The following is a 27,799-nucleotide window of genomic DNA, read 5'->3' as shown; positions in this document are numbered from 1 at the left end:
TCAGTTCCTGGAGGGCCGCAGCTCTGCAGTTTAGTTCCAACCCTAATTAAACACACCTGATCAAACTAATTGGGTCCTTCAGGCTTGTTTGAAACCTACAGGTAAGTGTGTTGGAGCAGGGTTGGAGCTAAACCTCCAGGAATTGAGTTTGACACCCCTGGTGTAAAGTAATGATAATGATTGGAATAATGATTGAAACTCAAACTACAAGTTGCAAAAGTTTTAATTAAAAACATTGAAGTATGAGAAATCTCCTTATGTCAGAGCTGCAGGAGGAGCAGATGTGCACGATATATTAATGTCCTGATAATGTTCAGTTTTACCACAGACACAGTAACAACTCACACAACAGAACTGAAACATTTCCCAGACCAACATGCAGTTTACAATATCAAAGAGACGCTTTCAGATCAGATTATGCGAGCTGAAGTATTATTATAAAGAGCGGTAATGTCCTCTATTTCTTTCCTTGAGCACTGACAAATGTACCACCAAAAATAAACAGTCAAATCATAGATTTCAGAGCATGTCTGCGTTAGAAAACCGGCATTTCCGTTGCTTGTGCCTATATCTGTGTGCTGAAATCTTGTTTTTACTGTGCTTGTTTGTTCAATGGTTCATGTGCTTGTACAGTTGTGAAATCAGCTCAGCAGTTATTGATGGCTTTTCATCTGTTTTCTCTTCTGCTGACTTCTTCATTTGATCAGTGTAGATGATCATATTAGGTTATTAAGACACACGTAATGACATATGAAGCCAAAACAACAGCAGCAGATTCAGCAGATTCACCAGATTAACATCAGTCATCTGCACTAACAGTCATCATGATACTGCACAGGAAGAAACAATGATAGGATCAGAAATCAACGACAGCACACAGTTGAAGACCTCCTGTGTATTATCTAATCATAATAACTTGCTTAATATATGGTAATCAGGGTTCAAGCTTATTTTCATTTATGCAAATTAGTTCTACATTTAATTGCTGTGAGTTGAAGTAACTCGTAATGTTATTTTGACTTAAATCTTTGGATGTGATCAAGTGTGATGAATACCTGTTGAGTGAAGGTTTACCAACACATTTCGTGATCAGATTGATTCAAGCCTACAGTAAATAGAGCGATTTCACCCGACTACCTTATCTTCTTTCTGGAAGAATCCCCGCTTTCAGCCCATCTCCCTCTTTCCTCCTTTACCAGGGGGAGCTGTCGGCACCTGCCTGCTCTCGGACCCCCTTATATGCTTATTGACCTGGAGAGACCTGGGCTTAGTTATATCAGAGCTCAAGGTTCTCTCCCAGATAAGCATGCAGAACCTGCAAGATCTTAGCGTGAACTCTTGAACTAATAATAGGAGTGGTGTGAATATGCAGAGCGGTGGAGTGAAAGGACTATAAGAAACCGGTTTATACAACTGAATGTTGATTGCTCGGTGTGCTTTATTCCCTGATCATTAACACGTCTTTGATCAGGGGTGATCACGTTTGGTCCCGGAGAGGAGCCACGGTCCCGGAGAGGATGCTCAGGGTGTGAAGATCACCTCCTTCAGTACTGTTAGCTTGAGTCGTACATGCTTCAGTGAATCAAACTGATGCGTTTATTCAATTTAAATCTCATTTATTAATAAAACATGTTGAAGTGTTTTGTGGGATATTCAGTGTGTTCTGATTTATATTAGTCTCTGATTAGCTGTTTCAGAGCTGTCTGTAGGTCAAACTTTGCTTCTAATTGGACTGCTTGTAGGCTCAATGTAGGAATAAACAAGTGAAGACTTGCGGTGTTAATCGGTGCTGCCAGTTTCAGACTAATGAAGGATTTTTCTCTCATGTTGGCTGATTGGCATGATTATGCACTCAAGGGTATATGAACCGTTACAGGGGAGGTCACATGTATATTTATTATCTATTATTTCTGTTTGGCGAAGCAGTGGCGCAGTAGGTAGTGCTGTCGCCTCACAGCAAGAAGGTCACTGGTTCGAGCCTGGGTCAGTTGGTGTTTCCGTGTGGAGTTTGCATGTTCTCCCTGCATTCGCGTGAGTTTCCTCCAGGTGCTCCGGATTCCCCCACAGTCCAAACACATGTGGTACAGGGGAATTGGGTGGGCTAAATTGTCTGTAGTGTATGAGTGTGTGTGAATGAGTGTGTATGGGTTTTCCCAGAGATGGGTTTCAGCTAACCATATGCTGGATAAGTTGGCGGTTCATTCCGCTGTGGCGAAAATGAATAAATTAGTGAATTTCTATTTGTTTATTCATTTTCCTTCAGCTTAATCCCTTTATTTAATAGAGGTCGCCACAGCGGAATGAACTGCCAACTATTCCAGCATATGTTTTACACAGCGGATGCCCTTCCGACAGCAACCCAGTACTGGGAAACCCCCATACACACTCATTCACACATACACACTCATACACTACGGCCAGTGTAGTTGATCAGTTCCCCTATAGCGCATGTGTTTGGACTGTGGGGGAAACCGGAGCACCCGGAGGAAACCCACACCAACACGGGGAGAACATGCAAACTCCACACAGAAACACACACTGACCCAGCCGAGACTCGAACCAGCAACCTTCATGCTGTGAGGCCACAGTGTAACCACTGCGCCACCGTGCCGCCACTATTATTTCCATTATTAAGAAACAGATCAGATCAGATTTCTCTCTCGGCTGACCCTGCATGCATCTTGTTTGACATCGTTTAAAGGGGAATCAAGCATTGATTAGAGGATCGATCCCCCAAACCCTCCTGTAATTCACACTCTGGTTTTACTCCTAATTAAGCTTTTTGTGTGTGTCAAACTGAACCCTTGATCTCCAGGACTAAACGAGCCCACCGCTTCATTCATCTGACAAGTCTTTGTGAATGAATGTTTTAATGAGAGATGCTCCAGATCCTCAGCGCTGGTGTGACTCAAACTCAAGCATTAAAGCCATTTTTACAAACAGATTATGAAAACAGGTACATTCATTCTGCATTCTGCATTCGGCCCTGTGTTTGCCATGTTTATATCCACCATCAATGTTTCTGGAGTATTCCTGTTGGCATCTTCATCAGACTTGGCTAAACTTTGCAGTCATCTCCACTCTAACTTCATTAGAGTCTGGCTGTCGATCAGACAGTGGTCACGGAGAGCAACGGGTTGTAGACTTTCTTCCCATCCACAGAGCTGGATCCATGAGCCAGCAGCTCCTGAATGGTGATCCAGTTGTCCAGGATGCGTCGGCTGCGCTTCTTCATGCTCTTCTTCTGGCTCAGCTCCAGTATGGAAGCCTGTGGTCCGGAGTCTTGCTCCTTTTCTTTCTCCCTCAAGAAGTCCAGTCGACTCTGCATCATGAACTCCCGCCGTCTCCGATGTTCCCGGGCTCTCAGCAGCTGCTGCTTGCGCTCCTCTTTGCTCCAATATCTCCCCATTTTCATTTCGCTCACCGCATCATCGTCTGTGGTCATCCCGCTGCGCTCCTCACGAATCTTCATGGCACGAGCCTTCAGCAGACGATCTCTTACAGGACGTTTAGCCACGTACCTTGAGCCATCGCTGCGGATCTTCACCTTCCACTCCATCCTAGGTGAAGATGGAGGTGGGATATTCACGGCAGTAGCAGTGGTGTCTTTATTAGCAGTAGGTGTCGTGCTGGAGTGAGCAGGATCTTCTTCAGTGTTCCCATCATTGATGGTCACATCTCTCAGTTGCATGCAGCTCTGGTAGCGTTGAGGCAGTGAGGTGCTGCAGTGCCGGCGGGACAGATATGGGCTGTTTTCAGCACTCCGTCCCCCTTTTACTACCCCACTAGCTCCATTAGTGTGGGATCCCCTTCGCGGTCCATCCAAACCCTTCCTACCGCCGCCGTTCCTAACCCTTGCTGCTGGATTTTTGACGTCCCCCAATTCTTCGCTCTTTTTCTTGATGTCTGCAGAGTTTGGATTCCTATCCCTTGTTTTGTGACGTGGCGTCCGAGGCCGCATGGTTGCAGAGGCACTGGAGTCTCCAGCTGCGGACAGCGAAGGGTTTCGTTCACTAGCCAGAGGTGTGCTCCTACAGCTCTCCCCTCCAGTGTTATATGCGCTTGTGCTTTCCTTATCAGAACGCTCCCTTTCTGGGATCTCGTTGATATCCGAGAGGTCATGGTGGATTGATTCTGCGCCTCCACATCTTGCCTTTGCTCCTTTGTCTTCATCGTCCTCTTCATCAGCAGGCCAGACCTTTAAGCAGCGTTGGCGCAACTGCTGCATCTTCTGTGCGCGCAAGACATTGCGCCATTTAAACTCCAGATGTCGTATTTCCTCATCCAGAAGAGCGATTTCGTGCTGCATCAAACTCTCGTTGCAGTTCATATCGACAGGGATGCTTCCCCCTGCAAAGTCACACTGGTTTCTTCCATCCAAATACAGAAGTGCGTTTCCGTTCTTCTCGTAAAGGCAGCGGATCTCCAGAAGCTCTCGGTAGCGTTCGTATTCTTCTTCGGTTAACCCCGGCACTTTGCTTGCTCCTAGTGATTCAGGAGCTCCGTGGTCCACCCCATCTGGTCCCAGTAAAGAGTCATTGCTGTAGTGGAACTCAAACCCATGCTGAGCCGCTTTAAACTTGCGCAGGCTGCCCGGCGTGTTGGTGGCGTTGGTGGTGCATGCACTGGTGGCATCTTCAGCCAGTTCTGAGGACTCTTCGCAGCGTGTGCTCTCATCCGTGCGGCCCACACCGCTGTCCAGCTCCTGGCTGTTATTGAGGGCCGTGTGCCACAAATTCGGCCGATTAGCTCGAATCCCGCTGACGTCACTCAGCAGGGAGCTGGCTTTGCTGCGGTGATGTGAGCTGGGCACGTTTGAGGCGATCTCCAAGTCCTCCAGATCCAGGCCCATGCCCAACTCTAGATCCAGATCATCAGCCTCATTCTGTTTGAGTTGTAGAAGAAAGAGAAGATATAAATTAGGCAAACCATTTCAAGACACTTGCAGAATCACTGTACTTCTGTCTTTACAGGGCTGTTCTGCACAATTGAAGAGATCTTCACCCTCCTGTATAGATTTGTCCTTAATTTCTGTTTAACAGGGAGCAGATCCACAATCATACAGTCTCAGAAATAAAGGTATGCGAGCTGTCACTGGGGTGGTACCTTTTCAAAAGCTACACATTTCTGCTTAAAGGGTCCATATTGGTACCTGAAAGGAGTATATTAGTACCTAAAATTTTCAAGATGTACATATTTGTAATTTTTAGGTACTAATACGTACCCATGAGGTATTAAATATGGACCTTTTAGTTACACGTTTGTGCCATGGCTTTGCCACCAATAAATGTGATTCTAATGGAAGTCATTGGGCCAACAAAGCACCAACGTAATCACAGGGGAGACACTCAATTGAGTGCAAAGGAGCTCATTTCTGAATAATCAACAGCAAAAAGAAACATGCAGGACTTCAGATGTCCCGTGGTGAGCAGCAGAGGGCAGTGTGCATCTCACTAAGCTCAAGCTCTGCTACTCTGACTGACTTCAGGACTTTCCCATCTGTTGTTCTAGACAATCAAACCTGAGGTTCCTCCAAATGAGCCACCTGTGCTGGGGAATACACGGGCCCACAGGCTCACACACCATCTGGACCATCCCTAAAACACACCACTACACACACACTTGTGTGCTACTGACCCCAAATCTGAAACAGCACAGTTTCAGTGACAGTTTGCAAAATTACCCTTCAGTGTTCAGTTGTTGTTAGTCCTGTATGTGGTGTTGTTTGGTTTGTATATGAGGCACACTTCTGCATCTGATGTATTTCTGTATGAATACTGAATATGGAGTGGCATGGTGGCGCAGTGGTTAGCACTGTGGCCTCACAGCACTTAAGACGCTGGTTTGAGTCTCGGCTGGGTCAGTTGGTGTTTCTGTGTGGAGTTTGCATGTTCTCCCCGTGTTGGTGTGGGTTTCCTCCGGGTGCTCCGGTTTCCCCCACAGTCCAAACACATGCGCTATAGGGAAACTGATCAACTACACTGGCCGTAGTGTATGAGTGTGTGTGTGTGTGTGGGTGTTTACCAGTATTGGTTTGCGGCTGGAAGGGTATCGCTGTTTAAAACATATGCTATAGTAGTTGGTGGTTCATTCCGCTGTGGTGACCCCTGATAAATAAGACACTAAGCTGAAGTAGGATGATTGACTGTAGAATATGATTAAAGCGTTGTACATATGCAGATGTATCTCACTGTTGATTGAGTTGCTTTATTAAACACATATTGGCATGTGCACACTGCCGTCCACTGATGTGATTATTATATGCAAATGAGCTGTGTTTTCCGAGATCCTGATTTGCTCGCGCAGCTTCATGTCAAATGGCATCAAGCTAAATGAAGTTTGTGAAGGCCTCAGACGTCGCCGCATGTTGACTCGGTCTATTTGTATTCATGAACTAGTTCTTCCTTCGGGGGGTTGCATTATGTTTTATTTAAATATTCACCGGTGGGATACGGACTGTTGCTATGGCTTCCACATGGGCTAAAGATGATGAATAGGGCTGTTTAAGCATGTTGGCAGCCTATGGGGTTTGTCCCCAATCAATGAAGACTCCCACTGAAACACAATGATCTGCATCTTCTCTTGACTTCAGCAAACTCACTCTCCTGCTCTCTGTGCTGTGTGGTGCTTCATCAAACATGAGAGCTCTGCATGACTGCTGTATCCTGCTCAAGATGACCTTCAGCTTCAGGATGATGTAGGACACTGTGTGCTTATTGTGTTACCTGCACACTTATATTTCTATTTATTAGAGTTAAACGGTGGACGGCACGGTGGCGCAGTGGTTAGCACTGTGGCCTCACAGTAAGAAGGTCTCTGGTTTGAGTCTCAGCTGGGTCAGTTGGTGTTTCTGAGTTTGCATGTTCTCCCTGTGTTGGTGTGGGTTTCCTCCGGGTGCTCCGGTTACAGTCCAAACACATGCGCTATAGGGGAACTGATCAACTACACTGGCCGTAGTGTATGAGTGTGTGTGTGTGTGTGTGTGTGTGTGTGAGAGAGAGAGAATGAGTGTGTATGGGTGTTTTCCAGTACTGGGTTGCAGCTGGAAGCGCATCCGCTGTGTGAAACATATGCTGGAATAGTTGGCGGTTCATTCCACTGTGGTGATTGCTGATAAACAGGAGACTAAGCTAAAGGAAAATGAATGAGCCTTTATTTATAAAGCACTATTCCTGCACAACAGGAAACTCAAAGTGCTTCATAAGCATAAACAAATGTTAAATATAATTCTACCATTTTATTCTGAACACAGCTGATGTCTCTGACGGGAATGAAAGCGATGTGTTTTGGAGCTTGTGTGTGTGTTATAGTATGGCCTAAAGTGTGTCTCGCTCTAAAACATGACCTTGAGTCCAACAAAGACTGTGGAGCCGGCTCTGTCCTCATTTCTCCTCGCTCTTTTCTCTCTCTCTCTCTCTCTTTCATGTATGTCCTGGTCTGGGTTTTTGTCCTTCTCTGACCTCTCCTGTCTGCTTTGGTTTGTAAACAGAGGGCAGAATAGAGCCGTGTGTTCACCTGTGCACTGCACACATGTGTCTGCTGCCGCTGGAATGAGCAGACTATTCTAGTAATGGGTGAATGTGTTGCTTTATCAGCTGCAGGAATCATCTAGCATTTTCCAAACCGCAGCAAAAACTAAACCCACAATAATGTTATTTTAAAGTGAAAACCAGGTTATTTAGCTTGTTTTAAGAGAGACATTCTCTGATTTTGGTATTTATTGATTAAGGTGCTTAAAGTGCTGGAATTTGGCTTTTCGAAATGCAACTCTTGGAATATCTGCAAAACTGGCTTGCTTTGTTGAAAAGTGCTTAAAGATGCTTCAAATTAACAAGGATATTTTAAATGCAATTTTCAAAGCAGAAAATTTTCAGTTTACTTTTGTGACTTTTTAATGCAAAAATACCCAATCAAACTACCAGGATTCTGAAGCGGTGATCTGACTGATATGAAAGTGGCCCATCACCGTCCACCTTGTCTAGTTTTACGTGATGTGTAAATGACGTGATGTGATCTGCAATATGCAGATGTATTAAAGTGTTGTCTATTATAAACTGACTCTCACCTCGATGTCTGGCCGTGCCAGGAGCAGAGATATGTTAGTGCTGTCCTCTCTGGTCAAGATGGCCACGGCTTCCTCTCGGTTCTGAACGTCCACCCCATTAATCTGCACACAGTAACATCCGCTTATGTCTTGTTGAAGGTTTAAGTGCACACTGCATATGCTGTTTCCCTAATCACACACACTTATGCACAGTTTTCTGCTATTTTGTAGAGGAAGTAGAGTAACGCTGCATGCCAAATGGCACACTAATGCACTGTGTACAGCAGTTATTAACTCCAAAACTTACTAAAAAACTGAAGATCACAGTCCAAAATTAGCCATACCCAAATCAATATGTTAGGGAGAAATATTAAATAACTTTTTTTTTAAAACAGAAAAAATTCAAGGTAAAAAATGTACTCTACCAGTCAGTTTGAGGTGTTTTCTTATTATTATTATTATTAATTTTATTTTATAATTTAAAGAACTTCATTCTGTTTATCAAAGCTGCCTTTATTAAATGTTAAAAAAATGTTTAAAACTTATTTATTAAATATTTATTACTTATTTTATGTAGTTTCAAATGAAATGATTACTCCAGTCATGATTGCTTTTATTACTTTGACCATTAATAATAATAATAATAATTAATATTTTGTGCTTTAATAGAGCTTTAATATCAGTGTTGGTCCTGGAAGCTGGTTATGTTTGAGCTCTTGTGTTTGTGTTAGTCTGGTGTTACCTGCAGGATTCGGTCTCCCTCTCGGATTCGGCCGTCTTTAGCTGCGATACTGTTTGGGTTGACCTGAAATAATGTGAAATATGATTTCTCAGACATTCACAGTCCATTTTAAATGGATACTAGTTTAGTTTATAGCTGAAGCTGTGTTACGTTTGACTGCAATGCTTCTGTTACAAAAACACTGCAACACTGCTGCTCTTACTGACAGTCTTAGTCTGGGTTTTAGTCCAGATACAGGGGCGGACTGAGACAAAAATTCAGCCCTGGCACTGTTGCCACACCAGCCCACATTACCACACCAACACAACCTCACCCACGGACACGCACAATAACTATTTATTTTGGTGTAAAGATGGTGAAATAATATGACATTCTGGCCCGATTTTAATTATGTCCGGGTAACCTCGGATTGGGTCGGCCCATCTTGAAACCAGGCGGCAGTTGCCGATTGGGCCAAATGCTTAACATTTATTATTATTATTATTTTTATCATCATCATCATAATATCACATCTAGCAAGAGATAAAAGCTGTCTGCACTTAAAAACAAAAACAAATAAAAAATAAAAAAAACTGACTGGCCCACATTTAAAAATTGGTCCGGCCCCTCTGGCATTTGCCAGAATTGCCAGATTGCCAGTCCGCCCCTGTCCAGATATCTAAAGATTCTTAAATCAAGAAGCATTTTCTATAAGCACAACCTTTTATCTTGTTTTTAGAAATAATGAGTCAAAATGAAGAGAGTTTCTGAATAATCTGACAATGGGGGAAGCAAGATAGTCCAGCTTTTCCTTTTGACATGTGATTATTCTGCCTCCTCCACTGTCAGGTTATTCTGCTTGTGTTAAGCAGAATCTCTCTTCATTCTGACTAATTTTTTCTGAAAACAACACTATATTTATTACTCCTCTAGAAAATGCTTCTTGATTTAATAGTTTGTAGACTTTTGGACTGGAAACAAGACACAAACTCTCAGTAAGAGTTATTTCGCAGTGTGGCTGTAGCTGTTGTTTGTTATCAATGTAAATGGTCTATCACAAAAATAATACAAACTTACACAAAACTTGAGCTTTACCGTGATAAATGTGCTGTGATTGTAATGCTTAAGCGAGGTCATCAGATGAGATGAAGCGCTGTTTCAGATTTAACACGACGTGTGATTTAAAAGTGTGATTTATGTAATGTTCACAGTCCTCCCTCAGCCTTCATTCATAATGCATCAGCAGACCCACACACTCATCTGCCGATCCATTCTCTTCTGCACATGTGTCTGCATATATGTTCATTCAGCTTTTATTTCATTATTGACTGATATGTGTACATGATTTCTGTGCATAACAGTAATATGTTCAGTCTTTTAGTAGATATAGTATTATATGAGACTTGCTTTGTTCACCAAACCTGTGGCAGTAATGTGGATCACACAGAATGCAGAATATAGAAAGTGCAGATAGTTTGATGAGAGATTTGCTGCTTTATTTACCAAACCAGTGGATCTATTGGATTTGCATTGAAAACCTTAAATAAATATAAAGTAAACGTGTATATATATTTACCTGTATTTCTAGCTATTATGCTCTCAGGATCATTCTGCATTACTCTTGTACAAAGTTTTGCACAAAAAGAGCAAATATTTTACAATAAAAAAAATAAGTAAAGGTTTCCTCACCTCCCCCACGTAGATGCCCAGATCCTCTTCATCATCAGTGCGATAACACACGGTCAGGCCCAGCTTATCCTGCTGACATGATTTATACAGTTCCACCTCCTGGAGGACACACACACACACACACACACACACACACACACACACACACACACACACACACACACACACACACACACACACACACACACACAACACACACACACAACACACACACACAACACACACACACACACACACACACACACACACACACACACACACAGATAAGAGGATGCTCCGGCCCAAAGGAAAACCAGCAACCCACTTTATATTAAGTGGCCTTAATTAGTATGCACTTACATTTAAATAATGCTCAAACAGGTTTTGACATTATCGTGAAATTCTACACTCCTATTGGCTGAAATAATGACAGAGAAACTCCAGCATGGTGTTATGAAGACTTTCAGAAAGAGGAAAACAGCAGTGTGAGACTGATAACGGCAGCCAGAGGAGACAATACTGTCAGATCTACTGTCCTGCACACACACACTGCAGTACACACACCTCACACATGTGGGAGTTCGCTTTTTAATGCAAAGATGATATAATTCCAGGATTTCAGACGCAGATGAGCGTTAAACATTCTTCTGAAAGGCTCCACTGTTTTATAAACACTGTTGTCCTATGTATAATGGCTCTGTTATACTTCATGTTCATAATATTGCATCATATGGATCGTGCTACAGCATGCTTTTTAACTCATTCCTGAGCTCCTCATCTCATGTTTTTATTTGTGTGTGATCAAGCCGTGACGGGACGGTGCTGACCTCGTACTCCAGGTCATCTTGTCTGTCCACCTCATGCTGGCTGATGTCGAAGTAGTCTGTTGGGTCGTAGTAAACATGATCCACAGGAGCGCTGAGCAGAAAAACAGATTACAACACTGGAGGAAAGCAGAGGAAGATATTCATATTATTCCTGAAACTTACACTGAACACTAAAGCACCATGAAGTGGTCTTATTACACCCCTCTTGACAAGTATTTATTTCTGTCATGTACTTTGTGTTTCTCTTTGCATAATGGATTAATAATACAGCACTGTATACTGTCTCTGGATGTTGCGGGGCTGACACGTCTGCAATATTGCATGGAGGTCAGGGACGGTGCCTCTGGACTGGGCTACTGGGGTGGTGGTTCCTGTTTTTACAACCCAGGCTCATTCTGGAAACATAGCCCCACGGGCGTTTCTGGAGGTACGGGAGATACGGATTTGTGCAGTTTTTGTTTTCACATCTCGAATGCCTCTTGCGAGCACTGTTTGCACCTGTTCTCGCGTGAAGCCGCCGGAGGCCGCTGTCGAGCAACTGTCTTTCCAACTGACTGAATGATTGACTGGGCGACCGGCCAATCAGCCGATCCACCCTCCTCCTTCTCCTTCCCTAAACCCAACCAGTTTTACCGATTGACCCGCCCACCGCTTGCTTCCCTTAATCCAAGCAACGATTTACAAAAGCCGTCCAGAAAAAGAAAAGCCCTCGTCTGATTTTGACCACGTTTTCAGATTTCACCACATCATCGCCCTGTTATTCACTCGCTCACTTTATTTTTTGGATTCTGTTTTAGTCTTGCCTTATTTCTGGAACTCGGCCGTCGCCGTCATCGTGGTCAGCTCTCCTTCGGGTCTCCACTCCGCCGACGTACACGTCGAGCTAACCAGACAAACTGGTTGCGGAGGGAAAGCACCCCACATGGAGGTGAGCTGTCAGCCGGCAAGCGCCCAAGCGGCCATACGTACCTCCGACCACGTAAATCGCAGTCTCTAGAAATGTCCGTGGGACTACATTGATCAGAATGAGCCTGGGTTGCACTTTTAAGAAGGGGGACCGGAGAGTGTGCACTAACTATAGGGGGATCACACTCCTCACCCTCCCTGGGAAAGTCTATGCCAGGATACTGGAGAGGATCCGGCTGATGGTTTAACCTAGGATTCAGGAGGAACAATGCGGGTTTCATCCAGGCCGTGGTACACTGGACCAGCTCTATACCCTCACCAGGGTGCTCGAGGGTTTATGGGAGTCCTTACCTCAAGTGGAGGAGTTCAAGTATCTCGGGGTTTTGTTCATGAGTGAGGGAAGGATGGAACAGTAGATTGGCAGGCGGATTGGTGCAGCGGCAGCAGTAATGTGGTCGATGTACTGGTCCGTTGTGGTAAAGAAGGAGCTGTGCTGAAAGGCAAAGCTCTCGATTTATCGGTCAGTCTACGTTCCTACTCTCACCTATGGGCATGAGCTTTGGGACATGACTTAAAGCACAAGATCTTGCATACAAGCGGCCGAAATGAGTTTGCTTCGCAGGGTGGCAGGGTGCACCCTAATAGAGGAGCTCTGACACTCGGGAGGAGCTCAGAGTCAAGCCGCTACTCCTCTACATCCAGAGAGGTCAGCTGCAGGGGCTCAGGCATCTGTTCGGATGCCTCCTGGACGCCTACCTAGGGAGGTGTTCCAGGCATGTCCCACTGTCCCTCGGCTGGCCTAGGAACGCCTCGGGATCCCCCCGGAGGAGCTGGAGGAAGTGTCTGGGGAGAGGGAAGTCTGGGTTTTTTGCTAAGACTGCTGCCCCCGTGACCCGACCCCAGATAAGCAGTTGAAAATGATTGTATGTATACTGTCGCCACTGGCGTGCTTGGTTTGGGTCTTGTGGAGCTGCGCATGGATGGATTTGCTCTACAGTGTTTGGACTCTCAGTAGTGAAGATTAAACCACACTGAACTGAACTGAACAGTACCACTTTATTCTGATGCTCCATTTGAGTATTAGTAGACTGTCTGCTTGATATCTGCTGATTCTGCTCCTTCAACACACATTTAGCTGACTATGAGAAACTTTGCAAGTACATGTCAACACTAACCCAAACCCCAACCTAACAGTCTGCTGATAATCTGATGAGAATTAGCTGGCCTGTAGATGCAGCGTAACTTATATTTAACAAACAGACCATCAGAATAAAGCGTGACCAACTGAGCTTCAGCTCTATAAACTGAACTGACACAGTTTACCAGACGTCTATGTTGCGCTGCTTTGACACAATCTTCATTGTAAAAGCGCTAGAGAAATGAAGATGAACTGAAATAAACACTTCTCAACACAACATTTCCTCCTCCTGTAAATAAATCCTGCAGACGTACAGCTGGCTGAAGAGGAATGGCTCGGGCACTGGTGGCAGTGGTGGTGACGGTGGCGTCGCTGGTCTGTGGTGGTGTCCGGATCTGCCTGTCGTCAGCATGTGCTGGAAGCTGAAGCTGATGTCGGTCTGCGTCCCGCTGTCCACACACTCTGCCGTCAGCACCGTCCCGCCAGCGGATCCCAGAGCCCCGGCTCTCCTCCTCTGAGTCCATCTGATGTTCCTCCGGCAGCGCAGAGACTGATCCTGAGTCAGAGCAGACAGATCTCCACTGCCCACCTGCACACACACACACATATGCACACATAAATATGAATACACATGCACATACATGTAGAAACCATTGTGAAATAGATATTTTAGGTGGTTTGGAAATAAAAAGAAAACTCCTTTAATGTGGAAAATATGACTTTATCCCATGACATTGTGTGTATTTAGGACACAGGGTAGGCTTTAGTCAGGCATGCTCACTCCTGTTGGTGTTAATCTGGCAGTCTGTGTTTGTGTGGAGACGTCAGGTGATGAAAAAGTGTTTCGAATTTGATCTGCAATACTCACTTCAACCACTGGGTGTCAGTCTTACACACTGCACCTTTACAAAAAACTTGAAAACAAACTTTTACATCACCCATATTACTCCTCAGGGCATGAACTGGAAGCCTTTTCTCCAATATTTGATGTATATCTGATTGCAAGGGCTTCATTAATGAGAGAACTGTATGGCAGGACTTGATTTTGCCGGCAGGGAACTGGTTGTGATTTGCTGTTGTGGATTTAATAGTTGATCATAAAATTAAACACCAATCAGAGATGACAAGATGTTGTGGAAGTGAAAGTTACTGAGATTAAAAATGACGAGGGTATAGTTTCAGTCTGAATATTATCAAGCTTTGAGAATTCTCATAGTCTGGATGCCAGCGCGGGATTACGGTGTTTGAAGTAAATATTATATGATCAATATAATATTACCTCTAAACCAGTTAAGGCATATGGCAGGAGTGTCCAAACTCAGTCCTGGAGGGCCGGTGTCCTGCTGGGTTTAACACGCCTGACAGAAGGTTATGAGTGTACCTATTAAGAGCTTGATCAGCTGCTTCAGGTGTGTTTGATTAGGGTTGGAGCTCAACTCTCCTGGACACCGGCCCTCCAGGACTGAGTTTGGACACCCCTGGCATACGGTCTGTTTTGATGAATTTGTTGCTTTTTGATTTGTGACTAACAAAGTTTGTAATTGATATTTTTACATAAATAAGCTTTCCACTGATGTATGTTTGTTAGGATAGAGTGAGTGTTTGGCTGAGGTGCAGATATAAAAAAAATAAAAAATAATAAAAAATCTAAATATTGAGAACATTTCTGCAAATTTGCAATTCATGTTACTATTCAAAATAATAAAAAATAAAATAAAGATAGTAAATAAATAAATAATCTTTAATATTATAATGGTTTTTGACATAAAATAAATATTATTTTGACTTTTACTATGTATTTTATAAATTATTTAAGATGTTTTTTGTTGTGTGTGGTCATAGATGATTAGATAGGTTTCATAGATGATTGAAGGTCTCAGGGGGCTGGAATTAATAACTAATATCTTAATGTTGGATGAACTAATGGTCACTTTTTTGTTAAACTGTATATTTTTATGAGCAGCATCGTGGCTCAGTGGTTAGCACTGTGTCCTCATAGCAAGAAGGTCACTGGTTCGAATCCCAGCTGGGTCAGTTGTTTTCGATGTTCTCCCCGTGTTGGCGTGGGTTTCCTCCGGGTGCTCCGGTTACAGTCCAAACACATGCGCTATAGGGGAACTGATCAACTACACTGGCCGTAGTGTATGAGTGTGTGTGTGTGTGAATGAGTGTGTATGGGTGTTTACCAGTACTGGGTTGTAGTGTAAAACATATGCTGGAATAGTGGGTGGTTCATTCCACTGTGGCGACCCCTGATGAATGAACTAAGCTGAAGGAAAATGAATGAATGAACTAATGGTCATTTTTTATGAACTATATATATTTTACTCAAACATAGAAACTAAACCTTCAATCCTGTGACAGAGCACAGCATGGAGTTTATCTGAGCCGTCTGTGGATGAAAAACAGAAGGAAGAATTAAGATGACGGCAGGAAAGCTAATGAAGTTCATTAAATGCTGAGGAGACAGGAGAAACCAGCAAAGGGAAACTACAAACAGGTCAGCAGAATAAAATCTCACGGTGATGAATGACCTGCAGACTCGACATCTGCAGACAGCACGCTTTACAGGAGACCTATTCTGCTCCTTTATACAAGCAATGTGTGTGTGTGTGTGTGTGTGTGTGTGTGTGTGTGTGTGTGTGTGTGTGTGTGTGTAGTTTTGGTGTCTGTCGCTTTAAATGCAAATGAGATTGTGCTCTTTTCAGAAGAGGGCGGAGCTACAGACAGATGGGAAACAGCAGTGTGTGTGTGTTGTGAGTGCTGCTCAGGTGTGTGTGTTTGTGTGTGTGTGCTTCATGCTTCTGTCAGTCTCTGCAGTGTTTACCTGTTGACTCTTCATATTATTGGAATGAAGTATTATTTACTTCAGTATGTTTATATCAGTGTAATGATATATTCCTGCTATTTAACACCCTGCCTATTGTTACGGAATGAACTGTTCATTAGTAGTTATGAAGTTTGATCTCATTCTGCACCCCTGATCATACGCAACACCTAAACCCTGGTAATAATCAGACGAGAGTGGTTTATTGAGCAGGTAGTGTTAAAGGTTTGTTAATACCATCAATTGTGACCTAAAGGGTTATCGTATACTCATGTAGAGAGAATTACAAAATCTGAAAACACTAATAGTGTGATTTCCAGGTGTGTGTTTCTGTGTTTCTCTGTTGTGAATTGTAATTCTAGCAGATCATCTCCGACCTCCTGTGTCCTCAGACCTTTCCCAGAGGCTTATGAAGGGCTAGAGTCTGTATGAATTATTCCTGTGTGTGTGTGTGTGTGTGTGTGTGTGTGTGTGTGTGTAATCCCTGTGGTGAGAGGGATTGGTAATTAGGGATTAGTGTGATAATATTCAGCAGGATTCTGATGGAAACAGTGTGAGTTTCAGGCTCAGGTCAGACTTCAAACAACGCAGAGTCTCTTTCTCCCGCGCTCTCCTCCTACACTCATGCTGATCTGAATTCTGCAGCTCTGGAAACTGCATACACTGTAAACAATATCTGTTCATCAACACTTTCTGGATATTACGTGTTTATTAGCGGTGGTGAACTGCATTATGGGATGTCTGCTCTGTCCACTCCTGATGCTCATAATTCAACTCTACAGTTTAACAAAGTGACTTTTATTGACATTTTAGTGGTGTGAAATAATATAAGAGATCATATGTAGAGGAATAAGAGTGTAGAATAGCAGAACATGTGCTGCAGTTTATTACAAGCTCACTGTAGAGTAATATACAACAATGATTCCCAAAGTGGGGGTTGCAGGACAATGTCAGGAGGTCGCTTGGTGATTTACAAAATCAAATATATTTTATGAAACTATTAATATTATATTATATTTTAACCATAACCTACAGAAGATACAAATAGTAGTTTTTAATAGTAAAAAACAACAACATGCAAATGATCAGCCCTCAGCCTTTACATGATCTTCACAGGATCAGTGTGTTTACATTAGATCATCCACACAGCACTCGCGTCAGCTGCAGCAGATTTTACAGCACCGCGATAAACTTTCTGACAAGGCAAATTAAATACATTAAAAATGAAACATCTCCAAAATTAAACCAAGAATAGACTTGTGCTGAAAACACTGTGTGCACCAGTCTCTTTAGCTGAGGTCAATGTTAAATTAAATGAATAAATGACTATAAAAGTGAGACGGTTCTTCAACCGTTGTGTGTTGTCAGTATGCTTGTGTTTATATTGGCCTATTGGTGTGCGCAACATTTGTACATTTATAAACACCTCTGAGAAATTTGGAGACCGTGAGTCACTGGTATTGTTATTTTAGGGGTCACGGGCAGAAACGTTTGGGAACCCCTGATATAGAACACCAAGCCAGACAATACAGCACTGCAGACTGTTATGAGCAGAACACACACTATACACACTGTTCAAGATTAAAAGCTGCTGGAGGAGAGATCAAGATCCCATAATGACATTCACAAGCAGAAATACATGAGGAAAAATAAAAACATGCATCACAACATACACTGAACGGTTTTGTTTTTACAGTGGCACACTTTATTTCACAGTATAACAGTCATCTGTGATTGCCAGAGCTTTACCATTAAAAACAATGATGAGACTACCATAGGTCACAATTCATGCTATTATCTGCTGGCGCATTACCTGTCTATTATTAAGATATGAACTATATATGTCATAATGAAGGATGATCTTATTCTACATCCCTAATCTTACACAACACCTAAACCCAACTGCCGCATTACTAAATATTAATAAATATGAAAATATAAATATAAAAAAAAGTTACAGTAAACGACTGTATTTCTTTATAATAATAGTATTTTGCACTGCTGTTTTGAAGTATGAACATCTACACATTATTAGGCCCACACAGAATCTGCGCACGCAGAATTCCACAGATTTTCCACAGAATTCCACAAATTTCTGCAGATTTTTAGCCCATCATTAATTCTGTTTATTTACTTGAGTAAATGTGTGTAAATCTAAATTTATTAAGATTTTTAACTAATTTCAGTAATATTGTTGACTAATGTGAAAATGTTGATCTGATTTATGTAATACAGTGTGTACAGTAATATTTTCTGTCTTTTAGTAGAGATATTATATGAGAGACTTGCTTTGTTTACCAAATGAAGTGAGTCTAATTGGATTTGTAATTTAAAGATTAAATAAAAGTTTAAAAGGTTTTTAACCTATTATTTTATATATTAAGTTTATAAAGCTTCCAAAATAATTCCGCAAAAATACGCAGATTTTTACCAAAATTCTCTGCAGAAATAGCATAAAACGTCCGGAGATTCCGTCTGGCCCTGCCCATTATACAGCATTTCAATGTGCTCATATTCCTGCTTGTTATCAAGCTATTTCATATCTGAGGCGATTCAAACATAACTCAATGTCATAACAACAATCAAAACATCATTTATTAATATCTGGAGTATTTTGGACTCTCAGAAGCTATGTAAATAAAAATTTTAAAACAAGAAATACATCCCTCAACATGGTCTCTAGCTGAGCATGTGTGGATGAGAAATTTATATAATGAATCAAAGATGATCAGACACAAGCAGAGAAACATACTACTGTATATAAAGTGCTCAGAGTCATTCACACAACGGCTAAACACCATCACAGTAACACACAAACAGTAAACAAACAGTGCAATAAACGTTATTCATCAACATTAGATCTCTAATTCTAATTAACATATTCAAAAGCTAAAAATTACCACAGTAATGCCAACAAAAAGGCATTGTGGGAAAGTTATTAAGCATACTGTTAACCAATGTTTTACTGTAGCATTTTTCCCCATTGAAACTGTGGTCATGTGAGCAGTGCAATCAGTATGGATGAAGCTGTTCCTCACACAAGGTTACCGCACTCATTAACCAGCCAAACTGATCCTGTGCAGTCTTTCTGAAGATTCCCTTCACTGAAGCTTTCTTGATTTATGCCTCGCACAACTAAACACCCTCAACCCAATTACCATATATCTGCAAGCTGCAAAACACACTCGCTAAACGCAAATATGTGAGATAAAATGTGTCCAGCTATGCAAAGTCCAGCTCATTACAAGAGCAGTGGAAATCTGCTGAGTGCTTCATTTGTTTTATTCACTGCTGTAGTTCATGCAGGGAGCAGATTACAGCAGGGCTCTGATTGTTAAATAGTGGAAACATTCAGTATCTTAAATAATAATGTCAATAATGAAAACAGTAGATAATGTAAACACACATTTGACCACCCTAATAAGATCATCATGCTGGCTACATGTTAAACCTTTCCAAGAGTGGCCGGCTGACCAAAATGACCATAAGAGTGCAGCGAGAACTCATCCAAGAGGGCACAACAGACCCCAAAACAACACCCGAATAACTGCAATGCCTCAGTTAAGGTGTGTTCATGACTCCCCCATAGAAAGACAGTGGGCAAAAATGATTTGCATGCAAAAACTATTAAGAACTGCTTTTATTCTAGCCCAAATAAAACTAATCAGACTTTCTCCAGAAGAACAAACATTAGAGAAAACACTGAGAACAACTGCTGAATCTGAGAAACAGCATCTGGGGAATATTTGAAGCAGAATATAAAAATCGAATACGTTTGACTTCAGTTGTATGTCCCCTCCTGAAACCACACACACACACTGCTGAATACATCTCATTCTGTATCCACAACCTCCTCTTTTTCCCAGCAGTGACCTCTTCTGCTGTCTGCAGATTTCTCTAGAAACCGGTTTGTCACTCCCAAAATCCATTTCCACACATTATTACCACTGCTCTGTTGTGGCACACTGGGCCGGAGGATTCATTGTCCCTCTGCTTTTAATAGTCGTTCTGTAAAGGCCGCTTTCCTCCGCTCTATTCCTGTCAAATTATTTCCAAGGGTACGACCGTCAGGGGCCCCGGCTTTCATAAACGCAATCATGCACACAGTTTAACGCATCTTCCCTAGTCAGAGCTATAAACACACACACACACACACACACAGACGCGGAGCGCAGTGCAGACGGACGGTTTAATTAACAGTAAGCGATGATTTATTACATAGGAGTTGTCCTCGTCTTTGGCACAGAGGCATAAGTGTGTCCCCGGACACTAATTTGAGCAGGCGTAATTCGGGAAACATCTCTAGCCGCACGTACACCGCTGGCTGCAGGGTAACGAGTAGCATGTAAAACAATAAATGATGAAACAGATCAATAAATGAGGCTGTAGGGGGAGAGTCGGGCTCAAACAAGTGTTGGTTCTGGTTTGATACCATACATCAGCACAGAATACCAAGCTTTATAATCATACAGTAACGCTATTTTCATTCATTCATTCATTCATTCATTCACCTTCCTTCGGCTTAGTGAGGTCACCACAGTGGGATGAACCGCCAACTATTCCAGCATATGTTTTACGCAGTGGATGTCCTTCCAGCTGCAACCCAGTAATGGGAAACACCCATACACACTCATTCACACACACACTCTCATCGGCCAGTGTAGTTGATCAGTTCCCCTATAGCGCATGTGTTTGGACTGTGGGGGAAACCGGAGCACCCGGAGAAAACCCACACCAACACGGGGAGAACATGCAAACTCCACACAGAAACACCAACTGACCCAGCCGAGACTCAAACCAGAGACCTTCTTGCTGTGAGGCCACAGTGCTAACCGCTGCACCATTATATTGCCGGGTCCAGAAATTCAGTGATATTCTGCATCAGTCCAGTGGGGGTTATTATGTGGGATGGTGGGCTGGGGCTCAGCAATGTTGTGGACTTAATTTTTGCATTTTTTGTATTTTGGTTAATCCTGCTCATCCTGCTAGACAAGAGGAGGACATCACTTTAGGCTCTGATTTACACACACACGAACCGAACCATGCATGACAGAGTACTGAATGGCTCATTTTATTTTTCCTGCACCGTCCCAGTGAAGAAACAAAGACAGACACTGGTCTTCACTATTGCACAGAGAACAGAGAGCTGAAGGGGAGAGTTCAAAGAGGTGATCGACAGAAAACAGGGGGAAGGGAAAGACGACACACAGACAGAAACACACACTATCTCAGCCTCGCTGCGCACACAGACAGCATTTTAAGCACGTCTGCTGCTGCAGGGGGTCTCCAGAGTCAGACTGCTCATTAAAAGAAACCTGTAGGTGTAATTAAACTGCCGCTGGTATTGTTTTATTGATTGTAATTTTAACCATATCATATAATATGGAGTAAAACTGATGAATTGTTATGGCAGGTAGTGATGCCTGATATATCGCTCACCGTATCGCACTATAAATGTTTTCTGTTGGACAGACAGGGAAGGCATCAGGGCTGAAACTGAATAGAATAAATCCATATCAAGATGTGTGTTCTTCAGTCTAGATATCAAACTACTGTATTTATTATGTGTGTCTGTGCTGCATCTTTGTGTCTGTACTGGAGAAAAACCTGTAGGAGAGAAAGAGCTTCACTTGCATGTAATTTGACTAACTAACTAACTAACTAACTAACTAACTAACTAACTAACTAACTAACTAACTAACTAACTAACTAACTAACTAACTAACTAACTAACTAACTAACCAATCGACCAATCGACCAACCAATTAACTAACTAACTAACTAACTAACTAACTAAGCAACCAACCAACCAACCAACCAATTAACCAACTACCCAACTAACCAACCAACCAACCAACCAACCAATTAATTAACCGACTGACCGACCAACTTACTAACTAACTAACCAACCAAATTACTAGGAGAAAGAGCTTTACTTACATGTAATTTGACTAACTAACTAACCAAATTACCAACTAACCAAATTACTAACCAACCATCCGACTAACTAACTAACTAACTAACTAACTAACTAACTAACTAACTAACTAACAACCTACCCAACAACTAACTAAATAACTAAATAACTAACTAACCATCCAGCCATCCAACCAACCAACCAACCAACTATCAACCAACCAACCAACTAACTTCCTACCTACCTACCTACCCACCTACCCAACCAACCAACTAGCTAACCAATTACCTAACTGCCTAACTAACCCTTGCTGTGCATGACAAAGGGTTTATTTAGCCTCTACTAGAGGTCGATGAGTGTCAGTGTGTTAAACGGACTCCGGTTTTAGCGGAGGACACACAGATTGTGAGAGTGTGCAGGCGCTGAGGAGAATACTGATGCTGTGTTAGCTCTCCCGGGACTGAAGACTGACAGAATAAACACTCTCCAGATAAAGCACACCAACACACACTCTAGATTACACGCTCACCTACAGCGGGCTCCGCTTTTACAAGAAAATAAGGAAAACAAGACTTGGGTGTTTTTTGAATGGAGCAACACAGTGGCTCGGTGGTTAACACAGCAAGAAAGTCTCTGCTTCGAGTCTTGGCTGGGTCAGTTGGTGTTTCTGTGTGGAGTTTGCATGTTGTGTTGGTGTGGGTTTCCTCCGGGTGCTCCGGTTTCCCCCACAGTCCAAACACACATGCTAGGAGAATTGATCAACTAAACTGGCCGTAGTGTATGAGTGTGTGTGTGAATGAGTGTGTATGGGTGTTTCCCAGTACTGGGTTGCAGCTGGAAGGGCATCCGCTGTGTAAAACATATACTGGAATAGTTGTCGATTCATTCCGCTGTGGCGACCCCTGTTGAATAAAGGGACAAATTAATAAAATATAATTATTGTGTTTATATCAGCCCAATATGGCAGTGGACACTGCAGCACACACAGCTCTGTCCACACAGCGCACACGAGATGATCTTCATCATAGAAGCTCTGTAAAGAGTTTCACTCAATCATTCAACCTGTAGCTTCAGTAACACTTCTCTCCAGCTCAGAGATGAGACTAGAGCAGTGCTTCATTTCCTGAATCCGCATGCATATTCTGGCAGACATTAGAAATGCATGCATGCCCTGTTATGTCGACTGATTTAATGTTGTTGTGTTTTTGTGCTCTTGAAAGCTGTGGCTGTTTTTGTGTGTAAAAATTAACTATGCAGAACTCGTCTCATACCCTGCAGACAGTTTGTCGAGGGAATACATCTCTGCTGGAACGCCGTGAAGCGGAGCAATCCTTTCCTACTGTGGGCCTGCTGCTATGTGTTTATTCAGAGTTATGTACGGAAGCCTCTTGAAAAACAAAGCGACTGCATGAGTTTGCATTGTTTGTGCAATCAGCTCCTGTTTGCGCAGAGAATCATTGTTTCATTTTGAAGTCTCTCGGCACAGAAACATCTCCGCTGTTTAGGATTTCTGCCGTCTTTGATGTCTGAAACATCACTTTGCTCGAGAAACAATTGAGCTTAAGAACGTCCCACATTCTGCAGGAGGCAGCAGCGTTCAACTGATATACTTTATTCAAGATACAGCAGGGAAACAAGTGTTGAAGACGTCAAAATAACTCACATGATAATTGGGTCATCATCTCTTTATTGTGGGCTGATTATTTGAGTTTTCATATGGACATTTAAATCAGATTAATGCACACATGAGCTTCATGCTCCTCTCCCTCACCCAGTGTGTGTTCCCTCTGTCATATGGGGCAGAGCTGCTATCAGTGTAACTGTATCCAGATCATCTTGACCTCTGCTTTCTCATTTATCCTCTACACTTCCCACGTCTCAGACAGACGTACCTGTTGGTCTACATACTGATGAAGTGAAGGATGAACTCAGTGTTGACACTCATTTCCATACTAAGTAGATCCTGATCCCTCCCCTGCCCATTCATTCCACAGGGATTAATTAGACACACACGGAGCTGAACCCTCATTAACACACTCCTGTGATATGATCTGCTACAAATCTGCTGTCTGCGCGCGGGTGAGTGTGTGTGTGTGTGTGTGAGTGTGTGTGTGTTCAGAGGGGATCCCTTACACTTCAATAATGCAGAAGGGTGGAAAAAAGCTGCAAGTTTTCATTTTCCTGAATAAAAGAGTGAGAGTTGATGCGTGGCCATGCAGAAGACCCCCACCATGATGAGTGCTGTGCGGATCATTGATGTCAAGTGGAAAGAAATGTAGTTTTTAAGTTGATTTTAAAGTCACACTTTCAGACTTTGGTATTCAATAAAGGAGGATTAACAAAGGCGAACACTGATTAATTATAATGACATACTGATATGAGCACAACTCGAGGACATGCTCCCTATATAATTTACCGCGACTTTGAATATTCACCCGAATGACTTCAAAACAACATTACGACACTATTATCTGACTGTGAACAATGTTGTACTCTGATAGTCATTAGCTGATAATGAATACTTCTTATCCATCATATGCACAGAGATCAGCCAAGAGGCTCGTACATTCGATCACTGCTGAAAGTCAGTAATTTGAGTATATATATAAAAATAGAAACAAAATCACATACTATTGGCTGCTTTTTAAAAGGGGAGGAGCTACGGTATGCCCCGCCCTCTCTTCATGATTCGGTTGAGATTACGTTAAGCATTGAATTAAAAAATGCACATTTCAAAGTACTTCACGACACCTTTAAAGTCTGCATGAACCAGAAGCTGCGATTGTTTTTTGTGTGTGTTGTTGCAGAGAAACGGAATATTAAATGAGTAAACAGTGGGCGTGGCTTGTTTTTTCTACTGCGAGCTGATTGGATGTAGTAAAGTAGGTGTTTCATTCAAAAAGTCAAGTAAACGCCTATATAGCTCACCATTTCTGTTTGTTGTCAAAACTGACAGCTGGAGGGGCGTGGTTAAGTATGTTAGCCCCACCCAATACCTTAGACAGACCTACAGCCAGCGTAAAACATATGCTGGATTAGTTGGCAGTTCATTCCGCTGTGGTGACTCCAGATTAATAAAGGGACTAAGCCGAAATGAACATGAATGAATGAATGAATGAATGAATGGATGGATGAATTTTACCCCAGTGTTTTCAACTGAGCTTCTGCACTCGCCTGCTGATCCTGACGGGTGTGTGCATGTACATGTCTTTTCATTTTGTTTCACGCTTGAACAACTAAATGAATGATTGAGTCTGTTTAACTGATTATATATTAACCACATCACAACATCCATGCTGTAAAAGGAACCGTAGGAAATTCACTCATTAATCGTTCACTGTCAATGAATCTGCATGGGAAGAAACACTAGCCATGCATAAACCCTATTCAACTGTTTCCTTCAGATGTCTTCAGCAGAGGATCTATAGTTTCATATCATCCTGTGTTTGCTTAGAATTTAGTTCAATTATGACTGGGATGACACAACTTGCATACAACATACACACCACATTTCTTTCATACTTTAGAAACAAGACAAAAACTGCAAGAAAAGCTCTTAATGTCAGTAATGTTAGTACAAATATCTGAAAATTCTTAAATGAGGAAGTATTTTATAGACAAGCTAAACATGTAGTCTTGTTATGATACTAATACTGTCAAAATAGAGTGAATTTTTCCTTAACACAAGCAGAATAATCTGACAACAGGGGAAGCACGATATATTATACGAGTATTGTTCTCCCCCACTGTCAGATTACTCTGCTTGTTTTAAGGAAAACCTCATCTTTCTTTGGCGTATTATTTCTAAAAAAGACAGTACTTTTTGCTTATCCAGAAAATGCTTCTTGATTTAAGAATTTTTAGATATTTAGACTAGAAGCAGGACAAAAGGTGCTTTCTGCAGTGATCATACTTAGTTTAGCGTCCCAATACGAATAAACTCAGCAGAGTTAAGACTGCATTTCCTGCACTGTCCCGTAACGTCTGAGCGACTGTCATTGAGATGAATGGGAATGCTGACGATGGGGTTTCTCCTGCTATTCTACACCTCACTGAGCACCACAGACTACCAGCGAACATCTTTCTGATCAAAAATTAATGCAACTTTGAAGAAAACCCCTTTGATAAGGCCTTGAGAGAAGGCGAGATGTGACCATACGTCTGGAAGGATGAGACAGAAAGAAAGGGTGTGGTCGAGTCGAGTCGAGCTCTCTCTCTCTCTCTCTCTCTGTGTGTGTGTGTGTGTGTGTGTGTGTGTGTGTGTGTGTGTGTTAGATGGAGAACGAGTGAGTCTTTGATGAATTTAAACACTTATACTGTTGAAGTCAGAATTATTCACCCTCCTGTGCTGTTTCTCAGATTGAGGAGTTGTTCACAGTGTTTCCTCTAATGTTTGTTCTTCTGGAGAAAGTCTGATTAGTTTTATTTGGGCTAGAATAAAAGCAGTGTTTAATAGTGTTAAAGTCATGTTAAGCTCAATATTATTCACCCCTTCAGCAATATTAGTGTTGGATTGTCTCCAGAACAAACCACTGTTATACAATGACTTGCCTAATTACCCTAACTTTACCCTAATTACCCTAGTGAAGCCTTTACATGTCACTGTAAGCTGAACACTAGTGTCTTGAAGAATATCTAGTCTAATATTATGTGCTGTCATCATGATGAAGAGGAAACACATCATTATCAGAGATGAGTTATGATTAGTAATGTGTTGGGGATAAAATATAAAAGCATTAATATTTAACTGTATCTGCCATATGTTCATCAATACTAATGTAACTAGGCAAAAATGAGTGTAAAAGCTCACTGTGCTTGGTTAATGAATCTGGTTGCCTAGTAACCGCATCCCATTGCAATGCAGCACCAATGGAGACGGTGCAGAGAGTGATTGATGGGATGCTGGATATCGCTGGTCCGCAGGGCAGATTGATGCTGTTTATTCAGCGGGTGGTTTTGCCAGCAGAGAAAGCTAAGTGTGTGTGTGTGTGTGTGTGTGTGTGTGTGTGTGTGTGTGTGTGTGTGTGTGTGTGTGTGTGTGTGTGTGTGTGTGTGTGTGTGTGTGTGTGTGTGTGTGTGTGTGTGTGTGAAATGCTGAACACACACATCAGATAAACAGGCGTCTTCAGTATTTGTGTGCTCAGAGCTTTTGTGTGATGTCTGTGGATTCTCATCGTCATGTGATCATATCTGGAAATGTGGCAGATATTGGGAAAGCAATAAGGGCAGGTTTGGAGAGGCAGAGTGGAGGAGAGCTGAAGATGTGATTCGTGTTTTGATTTCAATCTGGATTATGGCTCACGCAGTTTGAATTGAACAGTTCTTTGAGCTGTAAAAGGGTTAGTTCACACAAAGCTGAACACTCTGGGGGCGACACGGTGGCTCAGTGGTTACACTGTGGCCTAACAGCAAGAAGGTCTCTGGTTCGAGTCCCGACAGGGTCAGTTGGTGTGTCTGTGTGGAGTTTGCATGTTCTCCCCATGTTGGTGTGGGTTCATCAGGGTGCTCCGGTTCCCCCCACAGTCCAAACACATGCGCTATAGGGGAGTTGATCAACTACACTGATGAATGAATGAATGAAATGGATAAATGAAAAATGCTGGAAACCTGTGACCTTTGACTCCCAGATATTTCTATCGATGGATGTCAATGGTTACAGGTTTTCAGCTTTCATCAAAATATCTAAGAAAATATCCAACAAAGCTGGTGTTCAACAGAAGAAAGAAACTCATGAAGGTTTGGAAGAAGTGA

At 42.4% G+C, this 27,799-nt stretch overlaps 2 protein-coding genes across 5 annotated transcripts in view; one reads left to right on the top strand and one right to left on the bottom strand.

Moving 5' to 3' along the window:
* The window catches only part of anks1aa (ankyrin repeat and sterile alpha motif domain containing 1Aa), a 133,527-nt gene extending 106,944 nt beyond the window's left edge, over positions 1 to 26,583 (top strand). The window contains exon 25 of the mRNA XM_087306307.1: positions 26,469 to 26,583. The gene's annotated coding sequence lies outside the window, so the exon portion shown is untranslated. The remainder of the gene's footprint in view (positions 1 to 26,468) is intronic.
* LOC100001805 (PDZ domain-containing protein 4) overlaps positions 206 to 27,799 on the bottom strand; it is a 35,891-nt gene continuing 8,297 nt past the window's right edge. The window contains exons 2-8 of one of the 4 annotated variants that reach the window (XR_015523003.1): positions 13,619 to 13,893; positions 11,261 to 11,351; positions 10,455 to 10,553; positions 8,787 to 8,849; positions 8,066 to 8,167; positions 2,416 to 4,885; positions 206 to 2,110 (exon numbers count right to left, since the gene is read on the bottom strand). Coding sequence is in view for 1 of the 4 variants with exons in the window: in XM_087306360.1 (XP_087162486.1) it covers positions 3,110 to 4,885; positions 8,066 to 8,167; positions 8,787 to 8,849; positions 10,455 to 10,553; positions 11,261 to 11,351; positions 13,619 to 13,893 (2,406 nt within the window). In the remaining 3 variants the exon portion in view is untranslated. Of the gene's footprint in view, positions 4,886 to 8,065; positions 8,168 to 8,786; positions 8,850 to 10,454; positions 10,554 to 11,260; positions 11,352 to 13,618; positions 13,894 to 27,799 lie in introns of all 4 variants that reach the window. The other 3 variants (XR_015523004.1, XR_015523005.1, XM_087306360.1) reach the window with 3 other exon arrangements.

This window comes from Danio rerio, chromosome 23 (genome assembly GCF_052040795.2).
Source record: "Danio rerio strain M-AB ecotype USA chromosome 23, GRCz13ab, whole genome shotgun sequence".
Taxonomy (NCBI): Eukaryota; Metazoa; Chordata; class Actinopteri; order Cypriniformes; family Danionidae; genus Danio; species Danio rerio.
This window is presented reverse-complemented; position numbering and strand designations above follow the sequence as displayed.